The 16,323-nt window shown below is 36.9% G+C and overlaps 1 protein-coding gene across 2 annotated transcripts in view; it reads right to left on the bottom strand.

Moving 5' to 3' along the window:
• The window catches only part of LOC111857542 (GDNF family receptor alpha-2), a 66,807-nt gene that overhangs the window by 13,924 nt on the left and 36,560 nt on the right, over positions 1-16,323 (bottom strand). The window contains exons 5-7 of one of the 2 annotated variants that reach the window (XM_023838512.2): positions 4,584-4,693; positions 4,190-4,330; positions 1,995-2,173 (exon numbers count right to left, since the gene is read on the bottom strand). In XM_023838512.2, coding sequence (XP_023694280.1) covers positions 1,995-2,173; positions 4,190-4,330; positions 4,584-4,693 — 430 coding nt within the window. The remainder of the gene's footprint in view (positions 1-1,994; positions 2,174-4,189; positions 4,331-4,583; positions 4,694-16,323) is intronic. The other variant, XM_023838513.2, reaches the window with a different exon arrangement.

The raw sequence follows: 16,323 nt of genomic DNA, 5'->3' as shown, positions 1-16,323 counted from the left end.
CAGATTCAGCAGTTTTTTAAAAGCCTGAGATCATTCATCTTTGAAATCGCCAAGAAAAAAAAATACTGTGTTGCAGCTGTTTACTGAGGGTGAATGATTCATAATGCTTCCTTTCAGTTCCAAAAACTGAAAGCTGTTAAGTTCAAACAGTGAATGATTATTGCACAACCAGAATGAATGGTAGGAAACATAAATGTAATAAGGAATGGTTCGAGTGGTCCAATGGGAATAAAGAAGCAAAAATAGCTTTAATATATAAGATGGCAATCTATGCTTTTGAATTAGTACCAGTCAAATTTTAAATATAGCTTTCGGTCGAGGAATTAATGTCTTTGAATGAGTGAAGGACTAATCAAATTCTACATGTTCATGAATCTGAAGTGTTTCTTAAATATGGTATCATGTCTAATGGATTCCCCGATTAGTAGTCAAAATACTTACTGTTGGATAATATTTTGTTTGATATTTCCTCATGTTGCAGCCCTCGTCACTGTGTGTCAATCGCAGAACTATTTTTATACATGTAGTAAGTGTTTTGCACTAAATTTAGTACCAATGTAGCTTATGATAAGTTCAATGTGAAAGATGCATCATTTACCATGGTTCCTTTTCATAATCACTGAATAGCTTCTGCACAATGAAGAAGTAGCAGTGTGCTCATTTCGTCATTTTCGCAGTGATCATGCGATGGTGTAACTCGTAGATGTAAGGTGTACTCAACAGCTGGGTGATTTCACTGCAGATTAGATTCCTATTTCAAGAGTAATTCATGTACCATGAACGTTATGAAAAGAAAATTAAAAATCCTTCACTGCTATAATATATGCTTAAGAGACTAGGTTTTTTAGCTTGTAATTTCACTTAATGGTTCCTTCGTTTATAGAAATAACATTTTTTTAAAATCATATTTTAGATTGATGCGTAATCTCAAATTGTTTGGTCCAAGAAGGTAGACAGTAGGCTTTATGCTTGTATGTTTATGTGACTTATTTCTAGAAAGCAGTTATTGCAAAAGGCAATAACTTAAGGATCCCCTGATTAATTAACTTGGAGAATGTATATCATCTCAGTTCTTTAACTGTATCTTGAGACTTGTTTGCTTAGACAGGGAAATAAATCATATTTAATGGCTCTGGAAAACTATTCAGACACAATATTGGATTGAAATAAATCCTGAAGAATGACTAATTTGGTAAGTTTTCAACAATAAAAATGACAAACTTAAGAAATTGAAGGCTGCAAAATAATAGTTAATCCTGAAAAAACTAAAACAATTTTATTTAAATAATTCTGAAGTGAATTTTGTGTTCAAAATGTTTTGAATGGCATATTCCCCGTCTGGAAAAGGCTAAAAATCATATAATGGCTAACAGTGGTCCAGACCAGGATTTTGTTTCTACCAAACATCTGAGCATGAAGAGTAACTGCCACTGAGTACTCACCTGGTTGGTAGAAACAAAATAGTGTTAATAGGGTTTTGTAGCTTCTGGACCTGACATGGCTAAAGAGTTAAAAGCCAAAGCCTAAAAGTGCATTGTATTGATATTTTACTGATATAGACTGTAATACAAATAATAACAGATGCATACTGATTTTCTTCATATTTGCTCAGGTAAATTTAGAAGGGATGTGGAGTTATTCTGTGAAATTCCAAAAGAATACACGCTATGGACTATATACCAATGCTTCAGGATTCACAAATGCTTCATATATAGCTACTAAGTAAGGGTGTTGAATATGGGTTGTGGTATGTGATATTACAGAGGTAACGGAGCACAATACATGCAAGAGGCATATATTACCGCTTAAACTTTTGGCTAAGGCTATGCATTCAGCAGCATGCATTAATTAGAAAGTGCAAATGGGTGTGCTCTATCTTCTTGGCCAATATTTGTACTTATCTGTATTTAAAAAAGCATTACTGAGTTCTTGGTATGATCACAGATGCTGTATGGAGAGCCTTTTTAGATGGTAGATACAAAGCGATGATCTACCAGATTGGCGCAGGTAGAGAAAACGCAAGCGTCATCTCCAGGCTTGATATCGTTGTGGTTGACAGAAGGTTCTGACAGGCTCACCAGCTCCACATCGGGACTCAATGAAGGTGTGACTGGAACTGGCTTAGGAAAGGAGTCTGTTTCTGGTCCATAGCCAAAGGCTTGAATAGAATTCCCTGTGGAGAGAGGCTTTGTATCATCAAATTTGTTCTGCTGGACTTCTCTGGAGGTACTGCTGTTAAACTCTGGTATATTTTCTACAGTCTGTCAACAGATTCTTGCCGGCTGCCAAAGGTTTTGTTAAATGATTCATTAGGGAACAAATCTGCTGGGATGCAAATCATGGGACTCAAAATGAAATCAACAGTAATCCGCAGCCATACAATGTAAACAGCCTGTCTTCCATGAATGAAACTGAAGCATGAATGCCTTATACTGTACATTTATCTAGGCATTCAATATCCAGCATGGACTGACAGAAATAAAACTGTTGATCAAACTGTTTAGAAGTCAAAGGTTTTCTTATTTACATACAAAAGTATTGATCCTTTAATTAATTCATTTTTTCACACAACTTCAGGTGTCAGAACAAATGTATGTGAAATAAGCAAAATTATGTTAGTAATTAAGATAAATTAGAAATGTCCCCACAGCATGAAACACACACAAAATAGCAACATAAACTATGTGTTCAATGCATTGTGGTATATCTTCTCTTTTGGGAATACATGTTTAACTGACTTTTTCCATATTTATATAGACATGAGTAAACATTTTTCTGATCGCTATTTTCAGTTTCATACAGTTTTGAAGAAACCTAAATGACTGGCCTAAGAATAATTAGAAGTTATCAGAAGTAAATATCCTTATTCTGAAATATGACTTTAGGATGTTACATTTGCAACATATTCACTTCATTTCTTGGAATTTTATTAGTTTTTCCCGCTTTAAGTTGCTTGTGCTGTATGTTAACTATTTCCCTCATTCTATATTTCTATATGTTATAGCTAAGCACTCAAAATTATAGAGAAATATAGACTGTTCTATATATGAGTACCTCATGAAATATTAACAAACAGATATACTAGTATTCAACACTGTAGAAAGAGTACTTTCAGGTTTGTTAGTCACTTATTGAGAAAGGAACCGGCAATTATATATATATATATATATATATATATATATATATATATATATATATATATATATATATATATATATATATATATATATATATATATATATATGTAACAGTTCCCAGAGTGCCTGCTTACATTCTGCTTTACACAGTTGTTAGCATAACTCAGAACTTACTGCATTACAGGAAAACAACAGTCAAACAAACAACAGAGATTAAGAAGGGTGGATGCAAGATAGGTGTAGAACAGAGAACATGTGACTACGGTCAATATGAATGCAGAGCCCTCACATGATGTACATGTGTAGAACCAACACTTCACAGGAACACACTTATATAGCTGTCATTTGAAAGCAGACTAGGTGTCCTCCAACATTAAGAAGATATGAAAAAGTTCTTGATTTTAGGATGTTATGTAATTACACAATACTACATGTGTGTTTCTTATACCACCTTGTAGTCACATTTAAAGTGCTCTCTTTTCAACTCACTGATTATTAGTGCGCTGGCTGATGCCACCAAACTATGAAAGAACAGGGTCTTTTCAGTTTTGTTCCATGTGCATTACTATAAGCTGACATCAACAGGGCCACCAGTGTTTATTCTGTAATTGTGACTCATTAAACGATAAAAAATTCCTAGTCTTAAACATTCTTCAGCTATAGAAGGCCTGTGCAGTAAAAAGGCAAAAGACAATTACAAGTACTGTAAAGTTAGAGCAGCGGAGAGTAATATGCTGTGTATTTGATATCTAATACTGTAACATGCATTGTGTAGAACAGATGAGAGCATATATTTTTGTGAAATTTCTAGAGACTGCTCAGGATGGCTTTGCGGACCACTAGTTGAAGATTAATCTGTGGTATATATGTTAGTGGCCTTTTGCAGATTTCCTGTTTTGATACTGCAGAACGTGCTATCGCAATGCATTCTGCATGTCATTACTTGCGTTATGTGGTCATGAGGGATAATCATTCTGAACTCTGACTACATGCAAATATAAACTTTCTGCAGAAACCATTTGTGCAGTTTTGTTTGATAGCACTACACTCACGTAAACAGGTGTTCTCCCTGAAGTCCCGCAGGAATTTCTCGCACTCCTCCTCTTGGTTCCCACTTCCCCGGCATGTGCACCACGGCGAGATGGTGATGTTGGTGTGACTGGCGTCCACATAGTTCGGCGTCATGTCAGATCCTTCAGCGGTGGCAACAGCAAAGTACCACTTTAGTCCAGCTAGTGCCGCCCAATGCATTCGCCCTCATTCATTTAGCAGTTAATGGGCAGCTGGGCTTGCTTTAAGAAAAATATAAGAGGTCTATTTGGAAGTCATCATGTTTTTTTTTTACTGAATAAAAGGCCGAGTCCTTCTTTCCTACTTAGAATGTATACATTGCTGAAACATAACAGAGGTAGTTAATTAGAAAAGCACAAAAAGCACATCACTCACCTATAAGACCGATATAAGAGGCCAGACAAGCCTGGTAGTTTTCATTTGGACAGTTAGTGATGGAGTGCGGCGTCGTCTGGCAGTTCATGTGGAAGTCAGCCAGTCTTGACCTAGTCACATACAATGGGAATTAAATAAACAGTTCACTGTTTTGCAGCTCTTTGCACGTCACAGAGTAGGGATCTAAGATTCTTTATTCAAAAGCGCTGTACTGCATTTCAGTTTCTATTTTTGTCTCGAGACCTGCACATGTTAATCTAGTTATGGCTGCTTGGAGGTTCCCTGTATTTCCAGATCACTGCTACCCACTGATATGAAGTGAATCAGCGGGGCTCTTCCTCTCTTCCTGAGCATGACTTTTTTTATTCTATTCCATCATGCCTGGCCTCTACCTCCCTGGGTCTCGTGTTTTCAAAGGAATCGCTGGAGGCCAGAGCACGAGCAACAGTGACACTGCATGCCCTGGTTACAAGGATTGCATGAAAAATGTCACCTTACATTGGCCTGTAATTCCACAGAATGGAATACCCTCTCACGTGGAAACTCAACACTTCAATATCATGTGGACAGATGATTTTTCCCCCTTCCTAATTATTTATTATTAATTTATTTAGTATTTTCATCCACCCATCTCCTGTCAGTCCCCAAGTCGACTACTATCCCATCCCAATAAGTTATCGTATTGACCAGTAAACAACAAGAAACATAAATAACACAATCAACAAAAATCTGCTGCCAAGTCAATCAGTACTTGTACTGATCGCTTGCTCCATTTTGATCGCGGTTCCCGAAGAGAACTCTATCGGCAATCTATGGCTCATCCTGCTAGTCCCGGATGTAGAGGGTTGAATTTCGGGTCGTATATTTGAAACAGTGAAAATAACAGGACTGAATATTGTAAAGCAGAAATAAGACGACTGAATGTTACTGCTTGAATAATAAAGATGCAAATAAAACACATGGAATATTTTCAACTGAATTTGTTCTTTTTTAATTTATTTTGAGGCGAAATTAAATGAACTGAATTCATGTGGCTGAATTATAAACATGCACTTTAAAATACGTATCTTTTGGAACTGAATTTTGGAAGCCGAATATTTTTGTACTGAATATTTAACCAATGAAATTACGATTGAAATGTTTTCAGCTGAAATGTTCAATGTTTAAATGTATGCACATATTAAATTACAGTCCCCAAAAATTCAAAGCGTCATTAATGTAATGCGTTTTTATTCGATAAGTGTAATTCAACGTGTTTTTTTTCATCAACGACTTTTGTCATTAATTTACTTCCATAAGCAGTCACAGAGTGGGACTGACTGAGGTTTTTATTATTATTATTTTAATGTCAGAAGTGCAAAATGCACAATTAGCACCTGAACCAGCTTTCGATTACTCTTTTTCAGGTAATAGTGCTTGTCTGACAATTTGATCAACAACTAACGGATGTTTATTCCTTATCTACATTACACCAATCTTTTAGACAAAGCTGCAAGGTCACAGAGCCCTGTGCGGCCAGCCACCTTACAATTATGATTATGAATCACAGTTAACGGGGCAATCCTTCATTCTACAGCAAGACAGCAACACAAAACACATCGCAAAATTGTGCAAGAACTATCTGGGAAAGCAGGAAATTGCTACAGCTGAAATTAATGACCTGGCTGACCCAGTCTCAAGACCTCCCATAGAACTTGTATGAAATTAACTGGATAGAAGAGTCAATGCAATGCACTCCAGAGGCCCCCGAGTTCTCTGGGAATCGCTGCAGGAGGGCAGAGATGACATAGTGGACGATTTCCTGCTGCAACTGCTTAACTGTGCTTGTAAAGCTGCTATCAAGTCAAAAACAATGATGAATTTTTTTGGAAGCACTGCTTTTGTATTTAATACATTGTAATTTATTCCTGTATGTAACTACAGAAAAATACCTGAGGTAAAACATTAATAAATCCTAGGTTCCAGCAAGTATACTCAACTTTGATTGGTACTGTATATTAGTTATGTCACCAAAATATGATTAAAAATCTGTTATTTTGATATTGTCACATTATTTTCTGTTCCCACAACAGGAAACTCAATTAATAAAAATTGAATGGCATTAAAAAACTAAAAAAGTCTTCTATATTGTTTGATTACTTATGCCTAAGGTTAGCGATGGGTGGCGGGTTAGGTTGTAATAGCTGGGGTTAGGGTTTTGCCCATAGAAATTAATTGGGAGTCCCCACAAAGATATAGATACCAAATCTGTCTGTGTGTGTGTGTGTGTGCTTGGATGCATAAATCAGTGTCAGTGGACAAAACATTCATTTCATTTTCCTCTCAGAAATACCTGCACACTCATATATGTGTTTAAAAACATGCAATAACAGTCATCATTAAAAAAAACAAGATTGCTTAGTTCTTGATAAGATTAAAAGATTTTGGAAAATTTTGTAATATTTACAAGGCTGACAAGGTTATTTTTGATGCAGCCGAAGAAACCCCAGGTTTTGGGGTGTTTAATATTCCTTTCGGTCCCTAATGTTCATTAGGGAACCTTGTCTGTTTGTTCTGATTACCAGCATGCATATTCTTCATTTAATTATCATACCTCACAGGACATACATGATTTGCATGGCTAATTACATCTTTGTTCACCACATGACAGAGGGAAGGTGAATGCCATGTAAATACTGCCCCCTCATATTTATACTGGGGGGGATATTTCTGTGTCAGATATTTTCAGTCCTCCCAACCTATCGCTCCCAGCGAATGGGGAGAATGACTCAGCTGTCATTACAATTTTCCGCTTGAAATATTTCAAATTTGTTATTCAAGTTCATGGTCCAGAGTCCACTACTCCAAACTCTACCCTATTGTACCCTACAGACGTTACACCTAAGGGCTTGGCCACATTCAAATGTCCTAATCTGGGTGATTAGTAAAGCCTTTAGTAAACTGCATGTTGTGTAAATAACATACATATTCATCCACTGGTTCAAAGTCTGTTTAGATGTATGAACCTTTTTAGACCAAAGAGCTTTTATTCTGAGCTTGAAGCAAAAACAATTAAGTAAGAGAAAAGTAAGGTAGCAGCGTGAAGTTAATCAACTCATGAATTCAATACTAGGGCAATTAGATGTCTTACATTGAAGGACAGAATCTTTTTCTGCAACAGAGAATAATGATAAGTACCTTTGTTCAAGATGACACAACACAACAGCACAGGGGAGAAGTGTTTAGAAAGCAGATAAAGGGCACCGTGAATTGTAGTTTACTCGATAATTATGCTGCCCCTCACTCCACTGGCAGTCTAATGAAGCAGGACTGTGTTGTTTTCTTATTTTAGACAAGTTGTTAGCTTGCACAGGCTGTTAACTTTTGTCCAAACAAATCTCTGAATCCCAGACCGGACAGGCCAGTGTGTACATAGTTTTTCATTTCACCTGAGTGAACCACTATACAGTACTGAGCGAAAGACCTAGGCAATGAAAGAAAATGATGTTTAAATGATCTTCATATTGGTTTAAAACTGTAATATTTTGTCTGTCAAAATGGGCCAGCTTAGCCATTTCAAACCCTCTCCAATACACCCATGTATTTTTGAAGTACACCTTTTTTTGGCTACTCAATACCTCATTGACTTTTTAAACTAATGAAATTAAATAAGAGAGCTGGTGATGAAATTTAACAAATACAAGGAATAAATGAGGCACCCCTGAAGAGAGGTTTGGGAACCAAAGTGTTCATTGAATCATCGAATTAGATATTAGTAACTTTTTGGCAACAGAATAAATTCCTGTTAGTTTTTATTTTTACTCTTAATTTGCATATATTCTAATGTTACATTGTGTTTTTGTGCTGAGCAAACGTACTTAGTACACAGATAAATGGCTTTACACATTTCATTTGACTGCCTAAAACTATTGCACATGTACATTATGGTTAGTTTGTTGATTGTGTTTTTTAGTCTGGGAAAACACCACATTATAAAAAAACCGAAGAGGTTTTTGGGTGTGATTAAAGCAGTCTAGCATAAATACTATTGGGTATGTGGTACAAGAAATTGACAGCAACACCAACAATATTGTTCAAACTCCACTAGCTGCCAGTGGTTGAATTGGCTATAAATTATATACTGTTACAGGCTGTGTTTCTCATCATTGCCTCAACTAGACAGAAAAATTCCCAAGAATTATACATAATAAAATGGGTTAAGCCTCGGTGCCAGTGATCCGAAGGTCACCAGTTCAAGCCCTCAGCATGACTGTGAGCCCTTGGGCAAGGTCCTTAACCCCCAGCTCCCTGGGTGTCACTACAGGTGGCTGCCCTTCACTGCCAAGCTTGCTCTCTCCTACACAGAGCAAGATGGGGGAGGTAAAAAGAGAATTACCCCATGGGGATCAATAAAGTATAATCATCCATCATCAAATAGACCATAGCTAAACTGGATGATAATACATTTTGTCAATTACAGACACGAGCCCCTTCAGTTCCTCTGTAAACCCCAGGTTAGAAACTCTTGATACACACACGTTTGCATTCTTATCTTTGTGTGCATTCATTTCTATACGTACAAAATCCTAATTCCAACAAAGCAACCTTAACCACTATCCTGCCCTAACCTTAGCCATAATTAATCAAACAAAATTAAAGACTTTTGGAATTTTGAGTTTTGTGATTGTATGTGGGGACTAAAAAAATATCCCCATAAGGACAAAATCACATTATGGGGATTTTTGTTCCCCACAGTGTAATACATGACCGCGAGCACGTAAGCATGCACGTGTGCACACAGGTTTCTAATTATATGTATGTGGGGACTCTATTCATTTCTATGGTGAAAACTCTAATCCCATATAATTAAGACCTTAACGCCTAGCCAGCCCTAAGCTGAACCACAAGTAACCAATCTAAATACGAGATCTTTGGCATGTCTAGTTTTTTGATTGCATTCACAAATCTTTGTGGGGACCTGAAAATGGTCCCCGCAACATCAAAATAATAGGTTTTTAAATCACATTTGGGGGAACATTTGGTTCCCACAATGTAATATAAACACACACACGCAGATATTTTGTGAACATCTGTGATGAACTGGGTACATGTGCTGGTTCAATATCTGTTTATTGAACCACAAAACACAATCCAGAAATCAAAACAGGAAGACAGTCTGGGATCATGAAGAGATCAGACGAGATTAGCAAGATCAAAACTCTAGACATACACACAGGCAAGAAGTAAGGAGCTAGAAGCTGAGATCACACTAGGGACAAGCGCTCAGTGCACACTTACCTGTATAGTACCTTGCAAACTGATAGTAGGCATCCAACGTTCAACCTACTGATCTATATAAGGTACTTGGTACCATTAAACAGGTGCAGAATATCTCCTAAGCTAATTAAAATGAACTATCAACACATCCCATAAAATACTGTTGTATACTTCATGAATAATAATATTAATATTAATTATATTAATAATAATAATTTTGAAATCCTTTTGTGGAAAATAACTTATTCAACTATTTGTATGATATTTTTTACCGGTTAGTGTTACTGACAAAACCAGAGGTCACGTCTCCAAAAAAGTAATTTGTGGTACAGAAATAAATGTTTTACACAAATAAAAATACTCCCACAAAAAAAATAAAAGATTGTATTTGCAATTTAATTTGAAAATTTAAAAGTTTTTTGTGGGAGTACAAGAAGGAAATAGAAACATATTACTCGTTTTCATTTTATTAATTTAGTTTCTTGATTTTTGAATTTTTTTTCATGTGTGTAGGGGTCAGTGTTGATCCAAATAGCTACCTCTGTGCTTCAAGCCAGGAAGATATTGCATGACAGCTACATTAAAATTGCTAATCGTTCCACATAACATCAAAGAGACCTGTCTATTTCCAGACAGGGGGGCACATAACTGACACATTTGCATTTTGAGTAACAGAGGGCATTTTCATAAAATCTGCCTGAATCCTGCCATAGGGCTGTGGGATGTACATATGTGATAACATAGTTTCAAGTCCCAATATATAAAGCAGTACATTTGGCAAGACTTTATTCCATTTGTATATGTGTATATATTTTTGGCACCTGAGCACTGGCAAGACAGTTTTGTTCCGCCTTAAAGGGAATGAGGCAATGAAAAGCCTGACTGCCACCTCAGACTGGCAACCACAAAGGCAGGCAGTCAGCTGAAGATGAGGCATCCATGCATATTTTACACCTGCATTGCATTTACTGATTACACTTTTGTAAAGAGCCCCCAGTTCAGTAAGAGGCAGCCTTGCTGTGGTTGACTAAACAGGGTCTTGTAGCCTCAGTATGCTGCTTATCTACCAGCCTACTGAATGATTTTGCTGGTTGGATTGTTCGGGCTTAGGATGCTGGCTAACTAATAGTGTGCATGTTAAATATTCAGCAGTCAGGGTCAAACATGGAGGCGTTTGTTCTTAGACGGACCTCTCTGCCTGCTTCTCAGTGTTCTGTATTTTATTCAGAGTGCTCATATATACCTTTTATACAGGTGAAAAACTTAACTGGACAGGTAAACATAAATGAACTCAAAGCTTTTTAAATAAACTATATAAAATGTAGAAAAAGTACTACAGATGTGGCTGTTTGCCTTGATTTCAATTAATAGTTACATTTAGTTCAATCTCTGTACAAAAAGTGATATAAAATATTGTGAGACTATTCATGTAACTTAATACTAATCTGCTCTGTTTTGTCATTTAGATGCCACTGAAGCTAATGGCTTATACCGTTAAAACATACATATATACCCTTTCTCCCATGTACAGCAGCTAATAATGTAATAACAAGACAATAATAACATGTATAAAAAGTTTACATTTTTATTCAAAAATTTCATTGCATTATTGGTAAATTTGTAACATTATCAAGTTGTATTACATTAAGAATGTAAAAAATATATATATTATATTTTGGAATATTATATATAAAAAATATTATATATTGGAAGTTATTATACTAACAGTTATTGGCAGTTATTACATTCTTGGATGCTACACCTATACCGTAATGCAAGGACCAGTTCAAACAGTGTGCATGTTGCTATTCCAATTTAGTTATCTTGTTACTTCTAGCTTGTGTAGCATGTCTTTAGAAAAACTAAAGACACAAGTTCTCCAGTAACACAATACCATACAGGTAGTCCCTGGTTAAAGAACATTCCACTTACAGACAACTCGTACTTATGAACGGACTGCCATAAAGCCTATTACATTAAAAATTTCAATACAGTGGTTCAATAACAAATGCACGCACTATTTTGTGATGCTCATGAAAACATTGCTCAGCGTCAGTGGTTCATTAGCTTAAGGTATGGCACAGTACCACATGTAGTTTCGTGATAATAATAATAATAATAATAATAATAATTATAACACAGATTACGGGAACAAATCTCATCATATCCTGGGGACTTGCCTGTGTTTACAGACGTAATTCAAGTTAAGTATTTTGTTCAGCAGTCCTAGCAAAGGCCCTCCAGAGATTATAGTTTAACATCGTATCCCAAACACCACCTGCTGTTCTTTAAGTTTAAGTATATTCTGCTGAGGTTTGACGAACCGTGTATGACTCATTAAGGAAATCTTTATCTGAAGCACAAGTGAATGACAGAAACTAAACTACAGCATGCTGCTCCGGTGAATCCAGTCATTTGACCGGGATTTTCGCTTTTTCCTTGTGAAGGAGTAAAGGTTTGTCTGAGGCCCACAGAGATATCACAACCAAAAGTTAATCGCAGCACATGTTTGCGTGCCCCCAAATAATTTATCAAAAACAACAAAAACTGATAAATCTCCAACAATGGAGAGCCCCACTTGAAACAAGAGCTTCTAGAAAAAAAATCACAAAGGGTTTCACACATGGCAGCCTATTCCTCAAGGCTGACCTGTCGAATGCTTGAATGTCTGCAGTTCTCTTGTGTGATGAGAACTGGGTCAGGTTCCCAGAGAAAAAGATTAATTTTGTTTCATTGAAGTACCTGGATAAGCAATGTACTCAAGCCAAATCCCTCAGACAGTAAATAGGGCGAATGACAGAAAGATAAATAAAGGGTAGCGATTCATTGTACCAAAGTTGTGTCCAATCGATAATGTGAGACTTACAAAGCTAAGCCAAGTGTCTCTGCTCCTAACCATTTCATATCCACTGCTTTTCTGAGATACATGGTTGTATTCCACTGGGAATGTAAAGTCCGCCTTTCTCCCTAAAAGACAATGGCAGGAGATGATGAATACACTACCTACCTTAAGGAAAAAGTAAAAAAGATCCTGGAAAAGGAAATGGACAGGCAGGTACCTGTCACTGCAACCCTGCAAATTAGTTCTCAAGGGCCTCCACAGATTAGGCTAAAAGGAGCTTGCATTCATTCTCCCATTGTCCCAGTTATCTAATCATGGTCTGGATGAATTCAAACAGGCGTCCAACATTCAACGTACTGATCTATACTACTGTGAAAAAACACAGCGACCCTTCTTCCCCAATCTGACATGATCAATACATGATTAGCTAAGGTTGACTGATGTGTCGGCCAAAGCCTTCCTCTTATCCTCCCTTAGTTTATTTTGATTATGCTTCTTCCTGGCTGCTCTGGACAAACTCTACATGGACCATCTAAAAATAGTTTGGGGGCTGGTCTTCAGTGTTGTTGTAAACCATAGACTGGCATTAGGAGAAACTCCATAGCACTGCAGCAAATTAGCACAATACAGCTGACCCTGATATCATGCACCTAGAGTTGGTGATGTGTATCAGTTGGGACTGACTCCCCTCCTACACTCACACATACACACCTTTGAAAACAGGGCAACAAGCGCAGTATAAAAGCCACCATTTGGCCATTGTCTTGTTATTTATCTACCAATCGTCATTTGCTTCCATTACCCTTTCCATACAGCCTCTACATTCTACTGCAAAACAGATGGCTCAAGAAATCATGCAAATTATGGTAATTCGACTGATGCTGCCTCGAAGTTCAGCTTGACAATGGCTCTTTTGTAATTTTCCATTGAAAGGAGCAGAATTTGACCATAGGAGTTACATTGAACATAATAGCTTAAGTGTGCAAGTGTGGAAAGGACTTACATTTTCCCAAATGCTGCATTAGAAGGTTGTTATATAGTGTACTCTTGAAATTGTAGCACCAGAGGCAAATGTGGCAAGACTTAGACCTTACACAGAAGGGAAAAACCATAGCTACACCACAGGGCACGACCCCATTGTGAGGATTCTTGGACTTACACTTTTATATTTTATTAGACCTTCCAGAACTGGCTATACAGTATAGTGAGGGTTTCATCTGCTTCTGACATCAATGTAACCTTTGCTGGGAGGCAGTTGTTTCCCACACAGGACAGTGACCACAAGCACAGCACCAATAACCCAAGCTTCCAAAGTAAGGCTCTTCAGATTGTTACAAAATGTGAACCCTATACAGTATATATATCTATATAACTGATTCAAAAAGGCATAAGGCTATAAAGCTCTATGGTGCACAGAAATGAAGAAGATTGCAAATAAAATATTCTGGGGAATTTTTTATATTAGCAGAGGCGGATGAAGTATATATGAAAGTGACATAGAAACATTAAGACAATGTACACAGTGAAAAGTATGTAATGGGTTTGTCAAAAGAACAGGACATGTTCTGCTTCTTGTAATCCATGCTCCAAACGCCAAACATATGCAACTGCTTGTTGATTGTCAGTATTAATTGGAGCTAAAGGTCAGAACATTGGTCCTCATTCAAGAACCACTCATATGAACAGGTTGGTTTACAAGTTGCTCATACAAGTGATTTGGGAGAACTTGCCACATTCCCCAGTATTCTTGTCCTTTGAATGTTCTCTTAGGTACGGACAAAATTTGACTGGTCCAGACCTATTGTTGGAGTCACATACAAATCAGTCTGTTGTTATCCAAATGTAGGTTTCTCCTATATTCTGACACGTTTTTGTCATAGCCCGCATTAACTTTTTCAATTTGTGCTACAGTAGCTCTCCTGTGCGATAGTCTTTGATCCCCATATCCATCAATGAGCCTTGGGTGCCCATGACCCCCTCACCAGCAGGCTTTCATTTGACCACTTTTGGTAGATATTCACCTCTACATTCTGAGAACACCCCACATGACCTGCCATTTTGGAGATGCTCTGACCTAGTCGCCTAGCCATCACAAGTTGCTCAGATCCTTACACTTGCCCATTTTTCCTGTTTCCTACACATCTACTTCAAGAACTGACTGTTCACTTGCTCAATATAATAAGGCACCCATGACAGGTGCCATTGTAACAAAATAATCAATGTTGCTCACTTCACCTGTCAGTGGTTTTGATGTTATGGCTGATTGGTGTATACACAAATAGAAAGGACAGGCAAAACAGCCTTCTGTTTATGTTCTTCTTTTGAAGAATTGTTGTAATATTTACATGCATGCGTGTCTTATTTAACAGCATTCTATCCATCCATTCATCCTTCTTCCAATCATTTATCCAGTACAAGGCTGCAGTGATAGTATTCTATATGTTTACTTAATGTTAACTATATGTTGTTGCAAAATTTATAAGGACTCAAAGCACCCTGAAGTTTGACAAGAGATATACTTTAGAAGTATATTTACATCTAAAGATCACAGAAGATTTCCCTTCCCAAACATATAAAAAATAACATTGCTCCCAGCTAATTTTCTTCGAATGACACTTTGCTTTAAGTGTTTGGGTGATTCGAAGCTTTATTGAGGCATATATTATTACTGACGGAATGCTGTAACAAATACATTTCCAACTTTTATATAAATGCACCCACGACACAGTCATAGAAGAGTAGGTTTTAGCTGAACAGTGTCCCATAAAATTGAATTGAAACACAGTAAAAATGATCTACTAATGTGCTGTTCAACCTAATTGAACACTGTCCACTCAATTAACCAGGCAGCCTTCATTCTCTCTTTTTAATTGCAATGTTTCTTTTAGCATCTACAATTATTTTCCTGACAGTTATAGACCTGCATAATGAAATTCAGCTTGATGTATAGGTATTTCAATCTGCTTCTCCATTTTGTACCGCAGAAACATATTTATTTCAGATTTTAGTGGTCATAAAATGAGACTTGTTTAATATTGAAGTAATGATATTTGTTCTTTAAATTCCACATTATTCTTATTTTTCCTTGTATTATTATCATTAATAATTATGAGTGTTCCCTGTGACCGTGAATAGGAAAAGTGGTTACAGAAAATGTATTATTATTATTTAATTCGGGGATATCCCCATGGCTATCTCCTACGTCAGGTGAAGGCCTAGACATCAGGACAGATTTACTAATGTGAAAGACACTCACTGACTATGTGGCCTGTGTTTATCATTGTCGCTTTTTGTAGTGTTATATATATGTTTGGGTGGAAATGTAACTTTTGTAGGTTTTCCTGTAGCGCATATGGGATGACACCTGCGCAGGAAAGACCAATGGAAACAATAAGCTCCTTATCCATTATCCAGAGGTGATGTATTTCATGTGCCAGATCTGTGTTTCCGCATATTTTATCTGTTTGGGTCTTTTGTAGGTTGTGTGTATCTGGTATGGCGATGTCTATAATATATGTGGTTTTGTTCTCTTTATCAATCAGTGTGACGTCAGGTCTGTTGCGGTGGACAGTTCTATCTGTTCTGTCATAGTACAGTTTATGTGATCTCCAGGGCTGGGTTCGGAGTATAATATGGTGTGTG

This window comes from Paramormyrops kingsleyae, chromosome 2 (genome assembly GCF_048594095.1).
Source record: "Paramormyrops kingsleyae isolate MSU_618 chromosome 2, PKINGS_0.4, whole genome shotgun sequence".
NCBI classification, from domain to species: Eukaryota; Metazoa; Chordata; class Actinopteri; order Osteoglossiformes; family Mormyridae; genus Paramormyrops; species Paramormyrops kingsleyae.
The sequence above is the reverse complement of the archived record's forward strand: the minus strand, read 5'-3'. Positions and strand labels throughout refer to the sequence as shown.